The sequence below is a fragment of the Microcaecilia unicolor genome, chromosome 5 (assembly GCF_901765095.1).
Source record: "Microcaecilia unicolor chromosome 5, aMicUni1.1, whole genome shotgun sequence".
NCBI classification, from domain to species: domain Eukaryota; kingdom Metazoa; phylum Chordata; class Amphibia; order Gymnophiona; family Siphonopidae; genus Microcaecilia; species Microcaecilia unicolor.
In genome coordinates, this window is record NC_044035.1 from 100,005,569 (window position 1) to 100,030,016 (window position 24,448).

Below are 24,448 nucleotides of genomic sequence, written 5' to 3' on the forward strand. Positions count from 1 at the left end.
TGTTTTACTCTGATTGAATTCAGAGTCCTGGATGTATTCCTTTCTAGAAAATATTATCTAAAATAAATATTGAAAGAATGTGAACTATAAGAGGTATAGGGGCTCATTTTCAAAGCACTTAAACTTACAAAGTTCCATAGGCTAGTATGCAACTTTGTAAGTCTTTGAAATATACCTCAATGTCATGGCTCTGGAATCTTATATAGGTTTTTTGGTTTTTTGGGGGGTTTGGTAACTCATACTGGATTAACAAAACATGATACATGAGATTTCCAGAAGCCTACAATAGTGAAACCATTAACTGCAGGACAGCCAAGAGACTGTCATATAGTACTATACTGTCTGATATAAATTGGTTGACTGGGCTACTGATGCTCTGAATAGCCCTTTTTTAAAATGTTATTTCAGTAGCATTCCAGTCCTAAGCAGCCCAAAGAACTGGCGCTCAGGCTGGCTATTGGGCTCTGGGCTCTCCCAGATTTGTGTTTTTTTTTCTTTCCTTGGAAAATTGGCAACCCATTAATTTGAATCAAATTCCCCTTAATTAATTTATAAATCAAAAAGCCACACAGAACAAAATTGGCTTTTGCAAAGAGGAACATTGTTAACGGCTTAATGTTTAAAAAAACAACTTGGAGGGAAGGGAGGATGGGGGGGAGGAGGGAGAGGGGAGAAATTCTGTAATTGGTAACAATTTCTTGTGCATGTTTTCTACTTGTTGAATAAAAAATATTGTTCATAAACGGAACAAATACTTTTTTAGCCAAATGTCTTTAGACTTCCTGTTTGGGCACAACTCAAAAGAGAAATCTTTATTTCCAACAGTGGTACTTAATTAAAGATGAAGCATACAAAGTGAGTCTTGCAGCATCCATGTTTTTTGTTGGACTACTTATTGGGAACATATTATTTGGCCCGCTTTCTGATAAAGTGGGTAGGAAACCAATTTATTTATTAGGTAAGCATTCATGTCTCACTCTTTTTTTTTTCCTGTTGCTGTTTCACTATACATTCTTTTTACATCTTCCTAGTTCAAATGATTTGTTTGGATTTTAGCTGAGGCTATATTCTTTTTCTGTGATTAAATGCCTTCATAATTAAATTGATAATATGTGTAAGTAAATGAAGTGGAAAAGGAGGAGGGTAGTTATACACTAGTGATCATAGTAAGGTTTACCATTTTTTTTAGGCTCAGATTTTCTTTTCTATTTATTTTCAACGTTCCAGAATTGTGGCATTTATTAAAACTGCAATATGTTTTTTATTGATGTACTCAAAAATAGTTGTTAAACATGATGAAAGAAGTACTGTTTATTGTGATTTGTTTTTTTCTAGTTGTTTCTTGTATTTTTCTTTTCAAGGACAGTTAAGCATGGCAGACTCAGGCCTTAACTAGTTTTGCTGTTCCTACCCATTACATTTATGAAGTTTATAAACATCTTCCTCAGTCTACTCATGGTAGGAGCTCACATTACATAATGTATAGGAAGAGAGTTCTCTGCAAAAAATGACAAACAGAGTAGTGGCGATACTTTAATTAGTTCCTTAAATAGTGGTGTTTAAAAATATATTTTTTTTCCCTAAAGATATAAATTCATCTAGCAGACAGATAAGGATGACATCTCCTGGTATTTTCCAGAACTTTCCAGTAAAGTCTTGAAGGCCACTTGGAACAACTCTGTTTTTCCACATTCTACCTCACCTTCTTAGACAATAGGGCTTCAGGAAGGGCCACCCCCCCCCCCCCCCAAAAAAAAACAAAAAAACCCCAATTCTCTGACCTTGAACTGTTGAGTGAGAGGCTGGAGATCTGCCTTTGTGCTACTGAGTGGTTCTGAGCAATTGGAGAAGTGTAAGCCAAAAGGACTTACTTCTTATACTAAATTTCATCATAGTAGGGCGGTGTTGCATGTTCATCCAGAGTTTATGGGTAACAGGTGAGACAAGCCATCAAGCTTTTCTTGTTAAACAGCCTGTACCTAGGGAGGTCTATCTGTAATGATGTTTACCTAATAAGTATTTTTCTGAAGGTAGAAGTTCACTTTCTCCCCTTTCAAGTTGAGCTCATTAACTTAAGTACAGAACTGAAGCAAGCCAAAGGAAAGAATGAGCTGCCCCACATGCCAAGAGTGCTTTTCAAGTCTTCACTGGAAAACTTTAGAGAAGTGTTCTGTGTTGGCTTCTCTAGATTTGGGTATTAATCACTTGTTCCTGAGCTTTACTTGTGTACTTGACTATATAACTCACCTTATTTCCTTGCCAAAAAGGGCTTACAGTCTGTTGTAGCTCAGGCAGTGAAGTGGTTAGCATCGGGCCTGACACTGAGGAGGCATGTGGATTTGATGTCCTGCTCATTAGCACCAAGAGACCTCATGCTCGACATCGGGCGAAGGTCAAGAAGCACAAGCATCGGTCTCCCTTGACGCATGGTACTGGGAGCTGTGGGGTATCAAAGTCTTCGGTACCCAAAAGCGTCTGCACTGGGAGGAGTGCACCTCCTCTATAGAAGAGGTGCCTTTGCGATAGTCTTGATGTAGCTGGGACCCATCTTCTGTTTAAGTACCAAGAAGTCTGCAGCCTGTCTCCGAACCGGCGCCCCAGCCTTTACCGATTGTGCCCTCGAACAGATTTGGGCTATGCTCTAAGAGCATCTCAGAGGGGTTTGTTGTAAAGTCCATCAGCTTTTTGTAAACTGCGATAATACAGTACTTGAAAAAATCTAATTAAAGCTAGAGCGTTGAGTTGTTTTTTTTTTTTTTTTTTAAACTTAGCCCTGGTAAAGAGCTTTCTGAAAAGATAGTTATAATTTGCAAAGCTCAGCAGTTTCTGCTGCCGTCTCGTCTTCCGCCAGGGTCGCTTTACTCATACTACCCCTCTCCTCAAGTCGCTTCACTGGCTCCCTATCCGTTTTCGCATCCTGTTCAAAGTTCTTCTACTAACCTATAAATGTACTCACTCTGCTGCTCCCCAGTATCTCTCCACACTCGTCCTTCCCTACACCCCTTCCCGTGCACTCCGCTCCATGGATAAATCCTTCTTATCTGTTCCCTTCTCCACTACTGCCAACTCCAGACTTCGCGCCTTCTGTCTCGCTGCACCCTACGCCTGGAATAATCTTCCTGAGCCCCTACGTCTTCCCCCATACTTGGCCACCTTTAAATCTAGATTGAAAGCCCACCGCTTTAACATTGCTTTTGACTCGTAACCACTCGCCTCCACCTACCCTCCTCTCCTCCTTCCTGTACACATTAATTGATTTGATTTGCTTACTTTATTTTTTGTCTATTAGATTGTAAGCTCTTTGAGCAGGGACTGTCTTTCTTCTATGTAAGTGCACCGCTGCGTACGCCTTGTAGCGCTATAAAAATGCCAAATAGTAGTAGTAGTAGTAGTAGGTATTAAGGGTTGAAAATTGAAAACATGGATTTCAAATAAATTGTCACTGGAAAATGATTAAAGCCTCAGATTTAGAGGAAGAAACTAAACTCTACTCTCTGAAGACCTTTCAAAAATTGTTTTGATTTTTGGTTTCTATTGATAAGTATACAGTTTGAAAGACTGTATTTTATTCTTTATGGAAAGTTGTAAATGTAATCAAGTTGAAAGTTTACACTTGTAGAGTGACTAGCGTTAGTGGTTTGGTGCTTTGAAGATTGAGAGTTTGACATCAAGCAGTGCTAAAATTTATTTTTAAAATTTGCAACAACAAATATACCTTTCCTTGTCATCAAGCAGATGCAGCCATTACAGATGGATTGTGTCCATCAACCAGCAGAGGGAGATAGAGAGCACACTTTTTTTCAGTGCCTCATACCAGCTTGCTCCACTGCCTCTACTACTACTACTACTACTATTTAGCATTTCTATAGCTCCTTCAGTAATCTCTATCTCCCCTAGCAGAGTGGTTGTAGCATCTTCGAGCTCCATCAAAAATCTGCCTGGAGGTGAATCCTGGCTTGCCAGTTGTTAGCCGAGGTGTTGGAGGCTATAGCAGCTTCACTTTAAAGGCACATAGGTTCGCCCTTTCCCTGCCTTACCCATACCTCCGTGGATGTGGACACATTGCTTAGCTTTCCCTGTCCTTCCCCACCAACAGTGGATGCAAGCACATAGGTTTGCCCTTTCCCTGCCTTTCCCACTCACCTGAGCCTCCGGAGTTCTATTTACCTCTGCTTTCCTCACAGCATAAAAAAAAGAAAAGGAACAGAGGTTTTTTCCTTGCCTTTTTCTGTGGGACTGGAGCTGTGATACTCGGTCCAGTGAGGTAAGAGTGTTTTCTGACTCCTCCGGGGTGGGCCCGCGATCGGGGCGATTTTGGCACGAACCGCCATTTTGAATTTTACCGCCGTTTTCGGCGATGGCTGCAGAGAATGTAAAGTGCTGTTCCAAGTGTGGCAAGCGCAGATCAGCAGCAGGGCTCTGTAAATCGGGCTGTACAGACGTTAGAGCCGGCCCGAGCATGGCGAGCAACGATTCTTCGCGCTCTGAGCTGGCAGCGGACGCCATTTTGAATTTACCACATGGCGCGACCTCCGCTGAGACGGAGAGTCCTGAGCCCGGGGGGAGGCCTCGGAGTGAGGCTGATATGAGAGCTACTAGCCTCGGCAGAGATCCGGGTGCCCAGGGTGAGTTTTTCTCTCCTGATTTTGTCTTATTAATGCATAAAGCATACATGCTTAAAAGAGCTCTCCCACAAAGCCCTGCAGGGGCCTCTTCTAATGCCCCCCCCCCCCCCCGTGGTCGGGCTGTGAGGATTCGGAGGACTCTGGCAGGCCTTCATGGTCTGAGGAGCCAGAGTCTGGTGCAGAAGTGACTCAGGATCTAGACGATCCCTCCGCGGTGAGGATTTTCCACCGTGATGAGCTGCCAGCGCTTATTTCTGATACCCTGCAGGCTCTCTCTATTGAGGACCCTGACAGTGGCTCAACCTCCTCTGTGAATCCTAGGATGGCTAGTACCAAAAAGTCTGCTCGAGCCTTTCCTTTGCATGACTCCATCCAAGAGCTTATTTCGGCTCAGTGGGCTGACCCCGAGGGTCCGTTGAAAGTTTCCAGGGCTATGGGGCAATTATACCCTCTGAGTGAGGAGCATATGGCTCGCTTTGCTATGCCTAAAGTGGATGCCCTAGTCACAGCTGTGACAAAGAGAACTACCCTCCCTGTTGAAGGAGGTGTTGCCCTGAAGGATATTCAAGACCGTAGACTGGAATCAGCACTTAAACGGTCATTTGAACTTGCAGGTCTCACTATTCGGGCGTCTGCATGCAGTTGCTATGCTGCTAGAGCCTGCCTGGCTTGGTTGCAACAGGCATTGGAACAGCCCGGTGATGGAGCGGAGCCCTTTTCAGATGTGGCTCAGCGGATGGAGTCGGCCTTGTCCTTTCTTGCTGACGCCCTTTATGATATTGTCAGAGCTTCGGCTAAACACATGGCAGTAGCAGTGGCGGCTTGCCGTCTTCTTTAGCTACGGCATTGGGCGGCGGACATGGCCTCTAAGCAAAGGTTGGTGAAGTTGCCCTTTCAAGGCCTTCTCCTGTTTGGTGAGGAGTTCGAGAAAATTGTGAAGGGCCTGGGTGAGGCTAAACCCCAGCGCTTGCCTGAAGATAGGCCTCGGCCTTCCTCTAAGGGTGCGGCGGTCCACTCCTCTTACAGACCTCGCTTCCATGAAGCTCGAAGGTACCGCCCGGGGCGTTCTGCTGGGTTCACTTCTCGTGCCCGTTTTCAGCAGAGGAACTCCTTTCGCTCGGACAAACGTTCCGCAGCCGCTGGCTCAAGGCCTGGAGTTCAGGGGCGACCCTCTCAATGATGGTGCGCCGGCCCTCTCCTCGAGTCCTGTCATCGGAGGACGTCTTTCCCTCTTTGCCGAGGAGTGGGCCAACATTTCCTCAGATCAGTGGGTCTTGGACCTGATCAGAGACGGTTACAGAATAGAATTCCACGCCCCTGTAAGAGACGTGTTTGTGGAGTCCCGATGCGGTTCTGCCGCCAAACGGGTGGCGGGAGAGGAGACTTTGCAAGGTCTGATTCAGATAGGGGCCGTGTCCCCGGTACCTCCTGCCGAACACGGCTGCGGCCGCTACTCCATCTACTTTGTGGTGCCGCGAAAAGGAGGGTCTTTTCGCCCTATTCTGGACTTAAAAGAATTAAACAAGTCCCTGAGAGTGCGGCATTTTCACATGGAAACCCTGCGCTCCGTCATTGAGGCGGTACAGCCAGGAGAGTTTCTCACGTCTCTGGACCTGAAAGAAGCTTACTTGCACATTCCACTTTGGCCCCCGCACCAGAAGTTTCTGAGGTTTGCGGTGATGGGAAAGCATTTCCAGTACCGGGCCTTGCCTTTTGGCCTCGCCACAGCTTCCCGCACCTTTTCGAAGGTTATGGTGATAGTAGCTGCCTTTCTAAGGCGAGAGGGTATTCGGGTTCACCCGTACCTGGACGACTGGCTCATTCGAGCAAACTCTGCTGCAGAGAGTCAGCATGTCACAGCTATAGTGGTCTCAGTACTTCAATCTCTGGGCTGGGTCGTCAATTTGGCCAAAAGTCACCTGACCCCCTCGCAGTCTCTAGAATATTTGGGGGCCAGGTTCGACACAGCCTCGGGGTATGTGTACCTACCCGAGCAAAGGCGGTGCAAGCTTCAGAATCAGGTCCGTCTGCTCCTGAGGATGCCCCGCCCGCGAGCTTGGGACATTGTCCAGCTGCTTGGATTGATGACGGCCACCATGGAACTCGTGCCCTGGGCGAGAGCGCACCTGAGACCTCTACAGTGTGCTCTACTCCATGGATGGTCTCCAGTATCTCAGGATTATCAATGCAGACTCTCTTGGCTCCCTGCGGCCCGACTCAGCGTGGAGTGGTGGCTCTCAGACAGCATGCTGCGGCGAGGAATGCTGCTGGCGCTCCCCGATTGGTGCCTAGTGGTGACAGATGCCAGCCTGAAAGGCTGGGGCACACATTGCAAGGGGAAGCATGCCCATGGTCTATGGACACCCGAGGAGTCGGAGTGGTCCATCAACCGCCTAGAGTTGAAAGCGGTGTTTCAGGTGCTTCTGGCCTTTCAAGTGACCCTGGAAGGATTGGCTGTCAGAGTGATGTCGGACAACACGACAGCAGTGGCCTACATAAATCGACAAGGCGGCATTCAGTGCAGAGCTCTAGCCGCGCAGGCCGAACAAATTTGCCACTGGGCCGAGCTGCATCTACAGTTTCTGTCGGCAGCTCACATTGCAGGTCAGAGCAACGTGCAAGCCGATTATCTAAGCAGGCATCAGATCGATCCAGCGGAGTGGGAACTTGCAGACGAAGTATTCCTGCAGATATGTACCAAGTGGGGCAAGCCCGTGATGGATCTAATGGTGACAAGCACCAATGCCAAAGTCCCGTGCTTCTTCAGCAGATGGAGAGATCCTCGCTCGGCGGGGTTGGATGCCTTGGCTCAACCCTGGCCTCCGGGCCTACTGTATGTGTTCCCTCCGTGGCCCTTGATAGGGCGAGTGCTCCTGCGGATTCGGCTGCATCCAGAAGTGGTTCTCGTCGCCCCGGAATGGCCCAGGAGGCCTTGGTATGCGGACCTCCGACAGATGCTCGTAGAGGATCCCCTTCAGTTACTTCTGGTTCCCAACCTGTTGTCACAGGGTCTGGTGACCTTGGAGGACGCCGGCCGATTTGGTCTTATGGCCTGGCAATTGAGAGGGCGCAATTGAGAGACAAAGGCTATTCCAATAAAGTAATTACCACTCTCTCCTGCAAGCCCGCAAGCATTCCACTTCCGTGGCTTATGCCAGGATTTGGTGCCAGTTTGAAGTCTGGTGTGCTTCTAAAGAGATCACACCCCTGCGGGCCCAGGATTCTGGACTTTTTGCAGGATGGTGTACAAAAAGGCTTGGCCTATAATTCCCTGCGGGTGCAAGTGGCAGCGTTGGCCTCCCTGCGTGGCAAGGTTGAAGGTGTGTCTTTAGCTGCTCATCCAGATGTGGCACGGTTTCTTAGAGGGGTGCTTCGGCTCCGTCCTCCCGTGCGTGCACCTTGTCCAGCTTGGATCCTGGGGCTAGTGCTGAAAGCCCTTCAGGGTGCTCCCTTTGAACTGCTTCGGCGTGCTTCAGAGACAGATTTGACACTGAAAGCCATCTTTTTAGTGGCCATTACTTCGGCGAGACGGGTGTCAGAGCTCCAGGCGCTGTCCTGTAGAGACACTTTTCTGCAATTTTCAGAGTCTGGGGTCACGGTTCGGACTGTGCCTTCCTTCTTGCCTAAGGTGGTTTCAGCGTTTCACCTAAACCAGCCTATTTTATTGCCCTCCTTTGTCAAGGAGGAGTTTCCAGAATCTTTTGGGCAATTGCACCTGTTGGACGTGCGCAGGACTCTGCTGCAGTATCTGCGAGTTACTAACTCTTTCAGGACCTCTGATCATCTGTTTGTTTTGCTATCAGGTCCTCGCAGAGGGTCTCCAGCGTCTAAAGCCACTATTGCCCGCTGGCTCAAAGAATCTATCTTTTCAGCTTATTTGCTTGCCGGCCGGCCTCCGCCTGATGCCTTTAAGGCACATTCCACTAGAGGAATTTCCTCTTCTTGGGCTGAAACTGGAGCACTCTCTCTTCAAGAGATTTGTAGTGCAGCAACATGGGCTTCTAAGCTCTTTTGCCCGACATTACAGGCTGGATGTGGCTACCAGGAGGGACGCACATTTTGGAGCGCAAGTGCTGGCGCGTGGTGTGGCTTGTTCCCACCCTATCTAGGGATTGCTTTGATACATCCCATCTGTAATGGCTGCATCTGCTTGATGACAAGGAAGGGAAAATTAGGTTCTTACCGTGATAATTTTCTTTCCTTTAGTCATAGCAGATGCAGCCATGATCCCTCCCTGTCTGATTGCTATCTGCTGTAAATCTATTTCAGGTTCTGTTCATGTTTCCTGGAGATTCCATCCTTGGGAGAAAGTTGGAAACAGTCTTCAGGATTCTTGTTCAATTAAAGGAGGATGACTTAATTTTCTCCAGTTTCATGTTTTGGAGGATGAGTTTATTCCCTCCGGGAGGATGAGTTTATTCCCTCCAGTTAAGTCTCAGTGGAGGATGAGTTTATGCCCTCCGGGAGGATGTTTCATTCCCTCCATTCTGAGTTAATGCCCTTTGTTGTAGGGCCATCGTTCGCTGTGAGGAAAGCTCATGTTATTCCCATTGCGGTTTGCTATACTGCTTTGGAGAGGCAGTGGAGCAAGCTGGTATGAGGCACTGAAAAAAAGTGTGCTCTCTATCTCCCTCTGCTGGTTGATGGACACAACCCATCTGTAATGGCTGCATCTGCTATGACTAAAGGAAAGAAAATTATCACGGTAAGAACCTAATTTTCCCCTATATGAGAGCTTTCTGAAAAGATAAATTAAAATTTCTAGAACCCAGCTGTTGCTTAGATATTAAGGGCCCTGTTTACTAAGCCGTGTTGTAGGCACGCTATTGTTTTTAGCGTGCACTAATGCTAGAGACACCCATAGGAATATATGGGTGTCTCTATCATTAGCGCACATGAAATTTTAGTTTGGCTGAAAATGATAACGCGCCTTAGTAAACAGGGTCCTAAGGTTTCAAAATCAAAAAAGTAGACCTGAAATATTTATTGATTTATTTATTGCCTTTTTGAAGGAATTCACTTGAGGCGGTGTACAATAAGAATAAATCAAACATGAGCAATAGACAATTACAGCAGTAAAAATATTCAAATAACAATACAAAGTATAGCATAGTATACTACTTACAATGTCAACACAATACGTAATAAAACATTTTAATTAACAGTGTATGGTATAAGCAAAGATGGAACATATAGATAGGTAAGAGAGTAAGAGGAGTTAGAAAATAAAGTGACTACAATTAAAGAAAGGTGCACATGAGGTCAGAAAGATAGTTAAATATTATCTCAACTAGGGCAGGAGTGGATAAACATGTCCTGCTGCAGTATGTGCAGCCGTGTCTCTCCTTGTGTGTGTGAGTGAGACTAACAAGTTAGTTACTTCTTCCATTAAAGGCCTGGCTGAAGAGCCAAGCTTTCACCTGGTTCCTGAAGTACCGATAGTCTTGTGTTAAGTGGAATCTTTCAGGGAGTGCATTCCAGAGTGTGGGGGCTACTCCGGAGGCGGCTCGCTTGTAGGTATCACATCGTGTAATGTCTTTTAGAGAGGGTGTGGTTAGTGTTAGTCCTTGAGAGGACCTTAGTGTCCTTGGAGGTGCGTAGAGGATCATCCTATTCTTCAAGTACTCGGGGCCTTGAAGATAAGACATAATAAATTTAGCCCTTTATTGTACTGGTAGCCAGTGACATTTTTGCAAAAATAGTGTGATGTGGTCACGTTGCTTGCGGCCTTCTGTTAGTCTTGCTGCAGAATTCTGAATCAATTGCAGCTGGTACAGGCCCTTTGTAGTCAGACTGTTGTAGAGTGCATTACAGTAATCCAATCTTGATGTTAACATGGCATGCACAACTGGGATAAGATTTACCTTCTCGATGTAAGGAGAGAGGCAGCATATCTGTCGCAGATAGTAGAAGCAGCTCTTGAAGGTTGCTTGGATTTGGGGAATCAGAGTAAGTGTTGAATCTAACTGTATTCCAAGGTTCCTTACTTGTGATTTGAGGGGGAGTTTGTACTTCCTAAAAGAGATTTTGATGTCGGGTATGTATTCATTTGTGTTAGGGACCCAGAGAAGCTCGGTCTTACTTGGGTTCAGGCAAAGTTTGTTGTGTTTAGCCCATTCTTGAATTGATGTTAGACAGGTAATCAGTTTATTCAGGCTGTAGGTAAGTCAGGTTCAATAGGTATGAATAGCTGCACATCTTCCGCATAGATGTAGAACTGAGCATCCATTGACCGAATCAGCTAGTGGCTTGAGGTAGATATTGAACAGAATAGGTGACAGTATTGATCCTTGTGGTACCCCACAGGTCAGCGCCCATGGTGGCGATGAGTTGCTGCCAAACATTATGGATTGTTGCCTGTCTGACAGATAGGATCTAAACCAAGCAAGTACTGTTCCATTGATACTTGTTTCTGTAAGTTGTGTTAGCATGATATCATGATCCACAGTGTCAAAAGCTGCTGAGAAATCTAGTAGTACTAACACAGAGGTGAATCCCTGTCTCAGTTTCTGTGAAGACCATCTAGTAGGGATATGAGGACCATTTCTGTTCCATAACCGGGTCTGAATCCAGATTGACATGGATCTAGCCAGTTTCTCTCTTCACTGAGTTGAACACATACTGTTTGTTCTGTAAGTTTCCCTAGAAGTGGGATGTTGGATACTTGCCGGTAACTTTCAGTTTTGGCCTGGTCAAGGTTGTTTTTCTTTAGCAAAGGGTGAACCACTGCCCTTTTTAATGCTGTTGGTAGTTGCCCATTAGAAAAAGAGGAATTCACAGTTTTTGTGGCGCCTTCTATGAGGCCCATTCTTGCCCGCTGTGCTATCTTTGAATGGACTAGGGTCGAGGGAGCAGGTAGTTGGTCGAAGGTCTCTTAGGATTTTGTCAAGGCTCTCTTCTGTCATTGGGTTAAAAGTATCTCATGTATCTCTATCAGGAAGGGGGGCGAGTTTGTGCACTCCTGGTTAACTGATTGGAGATTGGGTGGGATTGCCTGTAAATCCTTTCAGAGACTTTAATTTTGTGGGCAAAGTATGCAGCAAAATCATTGCAACTCAAGTTTAGACTGGGCAAGTTTGTTCTGTTGGGGGGCGGGGGGGAGCGGTTGCAGTAGACTGTTTACTGAACAACTGCTTGGTTAAATTGGCAACCTGTGCAATGCATTGAGAGAAATACTGTTTTTTGGTTGCTGTTAAGGCTTGTTGTACTTTGTCGTTTGCTTCCTACAGTTAGTCTGTCTTCATCCAGGCGGTAATGGCTCATGCAGTAAATATAACCTCGTGCTACTTTCCATTTTAACACATGGCCATTTACTACACCATAAAAAAAGCCCCTTTCCCAGCCGCGCTAATAAATGGCCCAGCACACGCCAAAAACACACACCCATACTTGCACAGGCCACTTTTTACTGCAGTTTAGTAAAAGGACCCCCTAGTTATTTTGGGAGATTTTAATTTTGTTGTGGATTGCCCAACTTGTCCCTCTGACAAAAAGTTTCTATCTCTATTATCTGATCTTTCTTTTCTTCAACATATCAGTTTCCCCACTCATCAAGATGGTCATACTCAAGACTTGGTTTTGACTCATTCCTCTGCACCTTTTCTGATTACTCATCTCTCTAATTTCTCTCTTTCTTGGTCAGACCACCATCTTATTAAACTCTCCTTGTCCTTTTCCCTCCCTGTTTCTATCATTTCTTCTGCTAGTTCACTCATTCTACATTTTAAAGCTTTTGATCCTACTTCTATTCCCCCACTTGACGCTGCCTTTCCTCCAGATTTTTGACTTTGCCAATTTTTGTTCAAGCTTCTCGTTGGCTTCCTAAGCTTAGCTCTTGAACCTCATGTTCCTTTCCAATATTTTTCTCACGCAAACCTTAGTACAATGGTAATTTATGCTTGACTAAATGCCGATTATGACATGCTGAAAGGGCATGGCGTAAATCAGAATCCGACTAATCTTGCTTTTTATTGTTAACTTCTTCTGGATTATCTCTATTATTCAAAACGTATTTGTGAAGCAGGCTGAGACTTCTAGGTCCGTGGCTGGGACTGCTGCAGTTGTTGAGCCTGCTGAGCAGAGCAGGAAGGTGGAGTAAACTTACGCCACTGATAGTAGCAAGGTCTCCACCTAGGCCCACTCAAGAACCTCCTAGTAGAGGAAGAGGGAGGAAGATGCTGCCTCTTTGCTTCACCTATCTAGAGGGTACTGTCACAAAACTGACATCATGCTTTGGGAAGGGAGACTATTGACTTCTGCAGATGATTAGCAGGGCACCTTAAGGAACTGATTCTTTGCCCACAAGGGAAAGGGAAATGGGACTTGATATACCACCTTTCTGAGGTTTTTGCAACTACATTCAAAGCGGTTTACATATATTCAGGTACTTATTTTGTACCAGGGGCAATGGAGGGTTAAGTGACTTGCCCAGAGTCACTTAATGGAGAAAAAAATCTTAGTCAATTTCTGAAAAAGCTACTGTTAATCTGGGAGGGAATTCCAAATCTCCCCCCCCCCCCAAACTTCACTGGGGGCAATGTTGGATGGGTAAGAAAGGAGAAGTAAAAATATACTAAACAATTTTATATACAGTGCACTCCATTTAAGTGCACGTCGGATAAGAGCATGCTCTGTTTAACTGCATGCCGTACTTCGGTCCCGTTTTTGACACCATCAATTTCTATGTGGACAAACTTCATTTTAGTGCACCACTGATAAGTGCAAGATTCGCTTATATGCATGGTTCAAGACCGCTCCTCTGCAGGAAAGACTCTGCATAAGCGCGTGCATGGAATATGGAAGCCGATTGGCGTGTGACAACCGAGATTTCAAATTTACTGCCTCTTTAGCTGCCCCAGGCAGATAAGGGGAAAGAATGTTGTTGGAGCATGCACCGGGGTCGCGGCGGAACTGTAAGACTTTAACACTGGCTGAACGAATAGAAGTTCTTAAAAAATTAGAAAACAAAGTCAAGCATCTATTGCTAAAGAATATGGTGTCAATCCCAGTCAAATTTCACGTGTCTTGAAGCAGAAAGACCAGCTTCTGGAAGACTGGCAAAACAATATAAATCCACAACGGAAACGAAAAAGTGTGGGAAAAGCTGAGGAGGTAGAATATGCTGTTCTTTGGTGGTTTTCTCGAGTCAGGAGCAGACAGTTTCCTATCAGTGGTCCACTGCTTATGGAGAAAGCTAACCAGGTAGCAGAAAGTCTTGGACTGACTGAATTCAAAGCCACTGTTGGATGGTTGGAAAGATGGAAGGAAAGGAACAGCATAAAATTCAAGAAACAGCATGGTGAGAAACAAGACGCTGATGACTTTGGTGCTGAAAATTGGGTTGTTTCAGTTCTTCCTACCATCTTGATGGAACACTTGCATTCAAACATGCCGAAACTACTGGAGGTAAAACATCGAAGGACCGATTGACAATTCTCCTTTGCTACAGTATGGATGGGAGTGAGAAGTTGGAACCCCTCGTCATTGGAAAGAGCAAACAGCCCCGTTGCTTCAAGAAAGTTAAGCGACTTCCTGTGTTATACGAGGTTAACGCAAATTCGTGGATGACTGGGGAAATTTGGAAGCAGTGGCTAAAGAAGTTAGACACTAGAATGCGGGCACAAAAGCGTCAGATTTTGCTGCTTTGTGATAACTATGCTGCACACAGGGATGATGTCAGACTGTCTAACGTCAAGGTGGTCTTCCTCCCACCAAACCCTACCTCTCTGATCCAACCTCTGGATCAGAGCATAATAGCCAATTTCAAACAACATTATCGGGCTCTTGTGCTACGTCATCTGATGAGCGTTATGGATGACCAAACTGGGAAGGATAAATGTGCTGTTGAACTGCCTCGTAATCTATCGCTGTTGGATTCCCTACATATGCAGAAAGAAGCCTGGAATCATGTTACACAGTCAACCATTGTGAACTGCTACAAGCGGGCAAGCTTTGTTAAGGATGTGGAGATGGATGCAGCAGGTGCAGCTGTTGCAAATGCGTCAGATGAAGAGGTTATTGACATCCCAGCCGGTTTTACTGAAAAGGAGTTCTATCGCTACGTAGCTGTTGATTTACAATCTACAAACAGCTGAAGACAGCACTGATGTTGAGATTTGCTCCTACATGCAGGCAACAACGGCTGATGATGGAACAGATGAAGAAATGAGCAGCGAGGCACATGCTGATGAAATTCAACAACCTCCTCCTGTCACTTTTGCAAGAGTGCTGGAGAGTCTCAACACCGTGCGGGTGTATCTGGATGCCAGTGCTATGACAGGTTTTACCATCTGGCAGACGTAGTCTATGGAACTCACAGACCCAAGAGTGTACAGAGGACTATAACTGATTACTTCAAGCCAGCCTAATGTCAGTTAACTGAGACTGTATACTGTACGTATAATAATAAACAGTACTGTACATATGTTTATCAGATGTCAAGCTTCTTTGGGTCACAATGGTTAAGTGCACGCTCTGGTTAACTGCATGCATTTCTTTGGTCCCAGACCCTTGCACTTAAGCGGATTGCACTGTGTGTGTGTGTGTGTGTATATATATATAATACTAAACAATTTCTGCACTTCAAGGGGATGTTTTCTAAGGCATGTTCACATGTAAATGGGTGTTACCTGTGGAATAACACAGGGATCACCAGTGGAATTTCATGTGTAAACTGTATAGTTGGTGTGTGTTTTTTTATTTTTTAAACCATAACTGTGTCATTTAAATGAATCGTGGATATTAAATGCCATTATATGGATAGCGAGCAGTTCTGAATATCTGGGTAAAGTAGGCTGATCCACTTCATCCGGATATCGGCAATATTCAGATCTCTATCTATGTGACTGGATAAAGTTGGGACAGCTTTTTTATTATTTTTCTGTCCTTATTTTATCCAGTTATCTGAAGAGTGGTCTGAATATTGGCATTCTGGCCATATGCCTGCCTGGCACAATTTTAATAGTGCTAAAGGTGGTCTGTAAAAATACTCTGCACCATCCATGTAGTGCTGCTGAATATCCATAGATACTTTTGGCTAAGAATTATCCAAATGGCTGCTGTATATCAGGCCCTTAATTCTTGTATGGACTCACTTGTTTTGACAGTATGCTGTCTGGACTACAATACAGTAAATTGACGTGATTTGTTTTTGTACAGGCCTATTTTTTGATGTTGCTTTTGGTTATGTCACGGCACTGGCTCCAAGCTATGAAGTTTTTGCAGTGTCTCGTCTGGCAGTTGGGATCATGAATGGTGGCATGTCTCTGGTGTCTTTTGTCTTGACACAGGAATATGTAGGAAAATCTTACTGGGCTTTAACAGGTAAGAACTCAATATTGCTGCTATATTCAAAAATATGAAGAAATAGAGTTTGCAAAATTAAGTTAGAATGGATTTTCATCAATCAAAATATGTTGCGAGTAGGGCTGATGTTATAATGAACAGAAAGTCTTGTTTGAAATGAATTTAATCAGTTATTCCCTTTGAACTGTATAAAGGAAATATCAAAGCCATATGTGTGGGCAGGGCTGCCAAGAGACACCACCCGCCCTCTCACCTGGGCCACCGTGGTGCGCCCCCACACTCAAGCTGCTGTGGCACGCCTCCCCCCACTTGAGCAGCTCTCCCACTTTCATGCCACTACCCCCTTACCTTCCTGTGTCTGACTGCTCCTCCCTCGGTCTGTCTCTCTGCTGCTGTGTGCCAGGAGGACCTGGATAATTGCGTTAACACAGAGAGACAGGCCTAGAAGCAGGCTGTCAGGAAGAAGCTTGCTGGAGAATTTTGCTCCTTATTCTCTCCCCCCCTCTCGACGGCCCTGTGTGTGAGTAAAACGCATATAACTATTTTTCTGAAAAGTGCACTCCCAGTGTGGTATACATTTTATGTGCTGCATTAAAAGAAGATGTTTCCAGGCTGTGCTTTGATTTAAGGAGGATATTATTGCATGCACGTTTTATTTTCCCTTAAAAATTAAAAAATATCTCTGCACAAAAAGCAGGTGCCAACTACCTGTTGCAGTTTTCAGTGCCAAAGTAAGTTTCCTTTTCGTTCTGCTGTACTAGTCCAAAGGAGTGGGTTGAGTTCCCGTACCAGCAGATGGAGGTAGAGATACTGAACTATTCCAGAGAAGTCAATATTTCTCTGCCTTCAGATGTAAATTCTTTGGCCAAGGGGGAGGACTTCTTAGTAGTTTGGATCTTCTTATGTAAGGAGTTGGGACACCTCATTGATTTACTGACAGAAGCCCTTCATATGCTGGCTCTATCCCAGTCAGGGATGGGTACCCTGTTCTGGAGGGAATCAGGAGGCTTTCAAAGGCAGTCCCAGATGATACAGGCTGAATTGGAGGTACTAGTGTGTGTCCTATGGGACACCAGACCATTCGATAGATTACCGCTTGCTCTGTGAGGACTTGGGCAAGCAGTTTCACTCCCCAGTTAAGTCAAGAGTGATATCAATGGAGGATGCTTCTGCTCTCATGGATGCCCACAACAGGAAGCTGGAGCAGCATTTAGTGTGCGGCGCGCTGATTGTTAGCATGCAATAAATCTGTTAGTGCACCTTAGTAAAAGGACCTCTGTCTTGTTACATTTGCCAGTTGAAGTGACTTATAATTGTTGTATATGTTGCCAAGGTAGTTAATTGTTTAATAATCAAATATTCATTTCAGAATCTCTGGTGATCAGAGCTCAGGGGTACTAGGTTGAACCTTCTTTGACCTAGAAGTTGGCTTGAAGTTGAGAAATTCTGCTCTAGATGGTCAGGTCATGGCTCATAATATCAGAGCTGTTCTAATGTCAGTAGCCCACTTGAGATCAGCCTTCAGGGCTGCAGCATTGACTTTTGTCCATACATTCACCTCTTGCTACTGTCTAGAAAAGGACTCCTGATGTAACAGGTTTGGCAAGACGGTCCTCCAGAATCTGTTTCGGGTTTAGAATCCAACTCCAAACCCCCCCCAGGCCCATTTCATTTAGTTCCAGGCTGCCTTTGAAAAACAAAATAGAATAAAGGTAAACGTAAAACTGATATAATAAGGCTTGCTACCATCAAAAACAGCATTGGTGTTTGCTCATTGCAGCACTTCTTGCTTCTGTTTTGTTCTCGCCTTTTTGTGTTGAAGGCAGCCTGTAACCCATATGTGAGGATTCATGTATCCTGTTTGTCCTCTCAGAAAATGTAGTTACTGACCTGTAGCAGGTGTTCTCAGAGACAGCGGGATAGGAATCCTCACATTCCACCCTCCTCCCCAATGAGTTTTATTCTAAAAGCTTGCAGTAGACTAAGAGAGTCCTGTGTATCAGTTGCAGGCTGGAACAGGGGCACATGGATGGTGAGACATTCCTCAAAAGTTCAGAAAAATTCTGGAGATGTTTCCTGTGCAGCTGTGTTGGATAACATTACCCATATGTGAGTATCACTATCGGGCTGCCCTCGAAGAACTCCTGCTGTGTTTTACACCAGAGCATTTAGCTTTTAGCCCATGGGCCAAATGCAGCCTGCCTGACCTTGGGATGCAGCTCACTTGAGATTCATTTAATCTTATAAAAACGAATTAGCTAGCACACATGACTTAGTAGAGTTATTTGGTGTAAATTAAGTCAAAATTTCAGAAGAGAATTGCACATTTTGAGGAGTTCAAATAATGTTGTAAGTGACTAAAATATTCATGTGACCTCCACACATAAGAATTTCTGATTATGAGGCCAGAGGCCCACTGTTGAAAAAAACTTGAATGTCCCTAGTTTTATATAGTGGTGATTTGCTCTAGCTATACAGAGTTTACACCCAAAATATAAAATGTAATTGGTCAAAATAAAAATACTATTCTACTGAAATTCTGTGCGCTGTCATTAACCAAAGTGAAATTAGTTAGGGGAAGCAGTCATACTTTCGATTTCAAATTTTATTGATTTTATTTTAAAGAAAAACAATAATTAATATAACAATAACAGTAATTGTCATACTTTTTTTTGCTGCCCAAGGTCTTTGGCATTCTCTTGTGAGTGAAGCATATATAATTACAAATTATTTAATATTTAGAAATATATTGAAGACTTGGATTTTTAGGCAGGCTTTTAATTTTTAGGTCTGATTTCTTGGCAAGTTTAGAGGCCTATTTACTAATCTGCAGTGAAATAGTGTTTTGTTGGGTGCAATTTTTCCAAGTGGGTTAGTTTTGTGTATACCGTCACGCTCAAGCCAGAGCATGTGGAGTATGATCTCAGTCTCTCAGATTTACTGTAAACACTCACTGTAGTACTTGCATTGTGTCAAAAACAGCTTCTTTCTGGAGATTGTAACATTTGTAGGCAATTTATCCAGGTGTACTTGTAAGTTCTTTTTAATCAAGCCTTTGGCACCCAAAACAATGGGAAATATTTCAGCATCTTTCTGCCACATTTTCTTAATCTCGGATTTGCATTTCTTGATACTTGAGGATCTTCCCTCTCAACGAGATTCACGAGTAATCAGTAGGAGGCAGGAATGATCCTTAGATACTCCTGCTTTTATAGCTTCCTGACTCAAAATGGCAGCCTTGGCCCCCTGCTGGGAATCTTATGGTACTTTTGGGGTAAGGCTGCCAAAAAGAGCATGACCTTATTTGGCTCTTTAGTGGGGAGAAAGGGCGGAGATTCTATTCCAGATACTTCCTTGTGCAAAAGAAGACAGGGGGTATTCGTCCCATTCTAGACCTAAGGGCCCTGAACAAATTCCTGGTCAAAGGAAAGTTCAGTATGGTTTCCCGGGCACCGTTCTCCCCATAATTCAGGAAAATGATTGGCTATGCTCTCTGGACTGAAGGAATACTTACATTCACATCCTGATACTTCTAGCTTGCAGGAAGTATCTACAATTTTGGCTGGGAACACAGCACTTCCAGTATCACGTGTTGCCCTTTAGCCTCACATCAGCTCCCAGGGTATTTACCAAATGTCTAGTGGTAGCCGTAGCATCGCTACACGGACTGGGAGTCCATATGTTCACTTATCTCTATGACTGGCTGGTGAAGATCATGTTAGAGCTTGGTGCTCGGGAGTCCATGCAGAAGACTATTGGGGTGCTCGAGCTTCTAGGGTTTGTTTTAAACTACCTGAAGTCCCATCTATACCCTGCCCAGCACTTGGGGTTGATTGGAGCCCTGCTTGATACGCAGAAGGTTTGAGCCTTCCTCCCATGGCCAAGTGCGGACACTGTAGTTGCCCTGGCTTCTCTGGTTCGAACCACTCAGTGGTTCTTGGCATGGCAGATGATGTGGTTGTTGGGACACGTGGAGGGGCATAATCGAAAGGGGCGCCCAAGTTTTCCTGAGGACGTCCTCTCAGGACGTCTGGCGAAGGGGCAGGGAAACCCGTATTATCGAAACAAGATGGGCGGCCATCTTTCGTTTTGATAATACGATCAGGGACGCCCAAATCGAGAAATTTAGGTCAACCTTAGAGATGGTCGTCCTTAGAGATGGTCGTCCCCAATTTTCGGCGATAATGGAAACCGAGGACGCCCATCTCAGGAACGACCAAATCCAAGCCATTTGGTCTTGGGAGGAGCCAGCATTCTTAGTGCACTGGTCCCCCTCACATGCCAGGACACCAACCGGGCACCCTAGGGGGCACTGAAGTGGACTTCAGAAATTGCTCCCAGGTGCATAGCTCCCTTACCTTGTGTGCTGAGCCCCCCAACCCCCACCCAATACCCACTCCCCACAACTGTACACCACTACCATAGCCCTAAGGGGTGAAGGGGGGCACTTACATGTGGGTACAATGGGTTTCTGGTGGGTTTTGAAGGGCTCACATTTATCACCACAAATGTAACAGGTAGGGGGGGGATGGGCCTGGATCTACCTGCCTGAAGTGCACTGCACCCACTAAAACTGCAAAGTGGAAACTGTACAAAGCAGATCGTTAATAAACCAAAATATATTTTATTGATATGACAAAGATAAAATATGCATACAATAGCCCGTATGCATATAATAGCCCGACACAGGCCGTGTTTCGCCCAACTGGGCTGCTTCAGGGGCTATATAGTAGTTCTCCACTACCAAAGCAGAAATATGCTGATAAAAGCAAGTATATGGTCAATATCCTGAAAAAAAACTGCTCATCCAGAAATGCAGAAACAAATAGTTATGGACCTGAGGTCGTATGAACAGCCTCTTATCTCCAAATGTGCCAAAAAAACGCTATATAGTAGTTCTCCACTACCAAAGCAGAAATATGCTGATAAAAGCAACTGAGGTCGTATGAACAGTCTCTTATCTCCAAATGTGCCGAAAAAAACTACTAAACCACTAAAACTGCTCCATGGACCTGCATACTGCTGTGATGGAGCTGGGTATGCTATTTGAGGTTGGCAAAAAATATTTAGAAAGTTTTTTTAGGGTGGGAGGGGGTTGGTAACCACTGGGGGAGTATGGGGAGGTCATCCCCGATTCCCTCCGGTGGTCATCTGGTCAGTTTGGGTACCTTTTTGAGGCTTGGTCGTAAAACAAATGGACCAAGTAAAGTCGCCCAAGTTCTTGTCAGGGACGCCCTTCTTTTTTCCATTATCAGTCGAGGACACCCATGTGTTAGGCATGCCCCAGTCCCGTCTTTGCTAAGCTTCCGACACGCCCCTGTGAGCTTTGGTCATCCCCGCGATGGAAAGCAGTTGAGGACGCCCAAATTCGGCTGTCGATTATGTTGATTTTGGCGACCCTGGGAGAAGGACGCCCATCTCCCGATTTGTGTTGAAAGATGGGCGCCCTCTTTCGAAAATAAGCCTGCAAGCATCCACAGTTAGTACACATGACATGTCTTCACATGAAAACTAACCAGTGGACCCTAGCCTCTCAATGGTGCCGAGCCACAGGGAATGTGGAAGATGTCATCCGAGTGCCCCCGGAGTTTGCTTACTCCCTCTTGAGGTGGACCATTCAATTCAATTTGACTCTGGGACTTCTATTCCAAATTCCTCAGCCGCAAAAAGTGCTGATGATGGATGCATCTTTCCTGGGCTGGGGAGCTTGTGTAGATGAGCTTCATACTCAAGGTGCTTGGTCCACCCAGGAAACAGATCTCCAGATCAATCTCCTGGAGCATCAGGCTATTTGGAAATGTCACGTGCCCTTATATTCAGACCTACTGTTTCTCTGTATCTAGCTCTGTGACCTCTCCAGTCTGTCTTTTTTCCTGATGTTGTTCTTCCTGTTAGCCAAGCCTTGCTTTGGTCTCCATGCTTCTGCTTCATTTCCTACTTGTGACATCATCAGCCTACTCCTTTATAAGGACCCAGGGAGCTTTCCTGTGTTGCCTTTGCAACAGGTCTATTTTCCTTTTTCTTGTTGTACTGTTGTTTGATTCTGAGGGAACTGGTCTTCTTTTTATGCTGTGCCTTTGGGCACAGCCTTGAGCCCTGTGTGAGTGGTTTTGTTCTCTGTTTCTCTGTGTGAGTTGTTCTGCTTTAAACCTGTATGGATTACTAGCCTGTTGTCACGACTGTGGCCGTGACCCCTCTTTGACTCACCTTATTTCCGATAATCAGCTTCTGAGCTGGCTCCTATCTGCATTATTGTTTCTTTCCTGTGTGTTTCAAGCCTCACTTTGGTGTTCAGTGTGTTTCCTGCCTCTGTCCTCAAGGGTTTCCACTTCCTGCGTGTTTCAAGCCTCACTTTGGTGCTCAGTGTGTTTCCTGCCTCTGTCCTCAAGGGTTTCCACTTCCTGCGTGTTTCAAGCCTCACTTTGGTGTTCAGTGTATTTCCTGGCTCTGTCCTGTTTATAAGGAAGTGGTGGACTTTCATTCAGGGCCTTTGCAATGCCAAAGGTCTTCAGGTTAGTCCGTGTGCAGTGTAGCACTTCTGCCTTGTTCTTGTCTGTGTGCCCGTGGGCACTTCTGTCTTGATTTCTTGTTGTCTTGTTCATAGTCTGTATGCCTGTGTGCACTTCTGCCTTGTTCATAGTCTGTGCGCCTGTGTGCACTTCTGCCTTGTTCATTGTCTGTGTGCCCGTGGGCACTTCTGTCTTGATTTCTTGTTTAGGGTGCCTGTGTGCACTTCTGCTTCTGTTCTTCTCGGTCTGTTTGTGTGCTAGGTTCAGCCTTTAGTCATAGTTCTGTTGTTTGTCTGTGTGGGTCAGCTTTGTATCCTGCTTGTGTCTGCCTTGTTTGTCTTCAGCTCCAGTTCCCTTCCTGCTTGTGTCTGCCCTGTTTGCTTTCAGCTTCCATTCCAGCCTAGCCTGTTCGAGAATCCTGAATCCTGTTCCAGTATCTTGAATCCTGTTGCTGCCAAGCTTGTTTGAGAATCCTGAATCCTGTTGCTGCCAAGCTTGTTTGAGAATCCTGAATCCTGTTCTAGTATCCTGAATCCTGTTCCTGCCAAGCTTGTTTGAGAATCCTGAATTCTGCTTGAGCATCCTGAATCCTGTCCAGCCCTGGTTGGGGGTTTTTGCCTCCTGCTGCCGCTCAATGACAGTAGGCCAAGGGCTCACGTTGTTCCAGAGACCGTGACTATTTGTTTAAAGCCTGGGACCATGACAGATGACACCTGTTAACTTTGCTTCCAAGCAAAGCCCTGTTCTGTTTTTCTGTGTGTGGTTCTGGTTTGAACTAGGCTCTCCAGCTTAAACCTGTTTTGTTTCCTTGTGTGGTTTTCCCTTGTTACCTTTCACTGTTCAGAGAGCTGGTTGTTGCCAGCCCAGCTGCTTTCTTTGATTACCTTGCTTCCATGCAGCTGGGTATGCGCTGTCTCTGCCTGCCTTTCCTGTCCCTTACTCAGCTGTGTGCTGGCTGAGTTCTGGTAAGAACATTGTGTGTTTTTCCCCTTTGTTTGCTTTAAACCTTTGACTGCAGTATAAGCCCTGCTTCTTGCTGATTTGTGTTTTAGAAGCAGCCTTTCCCTTTAGCCTGCTTTAACTCTTTGCTGTGTCTGTCTCCTGATTCGTGTGAGCATTGCTCCTTATCTGATTTATGTATGTAAAGGCACAGGCTTGTGTATTCTTATGAGTGGCTTCCCTTTACCTTTGAGTCCTGTATGGCCAGCCTTGTGTATTCTTATGAGTGGATTCCCTTTACCCATGAGTGCTGTGTGACACAGCCTTGTGCATTCCTGTAGGTGGCTTCCCTTTACCCTTGAGTGCTGTATGGTACAGCCTAGAGTGTTCCTATGAGTGGCTTCCATTTTCTCTTGAGTGCTGTGTGGCACAGCCTTGTGTATTCCTATAGGTGGCTTCCCTTTACCCTTGAGTGCTGTATGGTACAGCCTAGAGTGTTCCTATGAGTGGCTTCCCTTTTCCCTTGAGTGCTGTGTGGCACAGCCTTGTGTATTCCTATAGGTGGCTTCCCTTTACCCTTGAGTGCTGTATGGTACAGCCTAGAGTGTTCCTATGAGTGGCTTCCCTTTTCCCTTGAGTGCTGTGTGGCACAGCCATGTGTATTCCTATAGGTGGCTTCCCTTTATCCTTGAGTGCTATATGGTACAGGCTAGAGTGTTCCTATGAGTGGCTTCCCTTTTCCCTTGAGTGCTGTGTGGCACAGCCTAGTGTATTCCTGTGAGTGGCTTCTCTTTTTCCTTGAGTGCCTGGTGGCACACCTTTGAGTATTTCTTTGAGTGGCTTCCCTCTTCCCTGAGTGCTGTATGGTACAGCTTAGAGTGTTCCTTCATGAGTGGCTTCCCTTATCCTTGAATGCTGTGTGGCATAGCTGTGAGTGTTCCTTTGTTGGCCTTGTCTTGAGTTTTTCCTGTGTGTTTTCTGTTTGAGTTCTCTCTGTGAGGTTTCTGGTTGTGTTTGAGTGGGTTGTTTTTTCGTTTAGCTGTGACTACTAGTGCAGCCTTGTCTACTAGC

At 45.3% G+C, this 24,448-nt stretch overlaps 1 protein-coding gene across 1 annotated transcript in view; it reads left to right on the forward strand.

The window, feature by feature from the left end:
* LOC115470171 (solute carrier family 22 member 15-like) overlaps nucleotides 1–24,448 on the forward strand; it is a 118,122-nt gene that overhangs the window by 20,282 nt on the left and 73,392 nt on the right. The window contains exons 3-4 of the mRNA XM_030203127.1: nucleotides 826–958; nucleotides 15,783–15,947. Coding sequence (XP_030058987.1) covers nucleotides 826–958; nucleotides 15,783–15,947 — 298 coding nt within the window. The remainder of the gene's footprint in view (nucleotides 1–825; nucleotides 959–15,782; nucleotides 15,948–24,448) is intronic.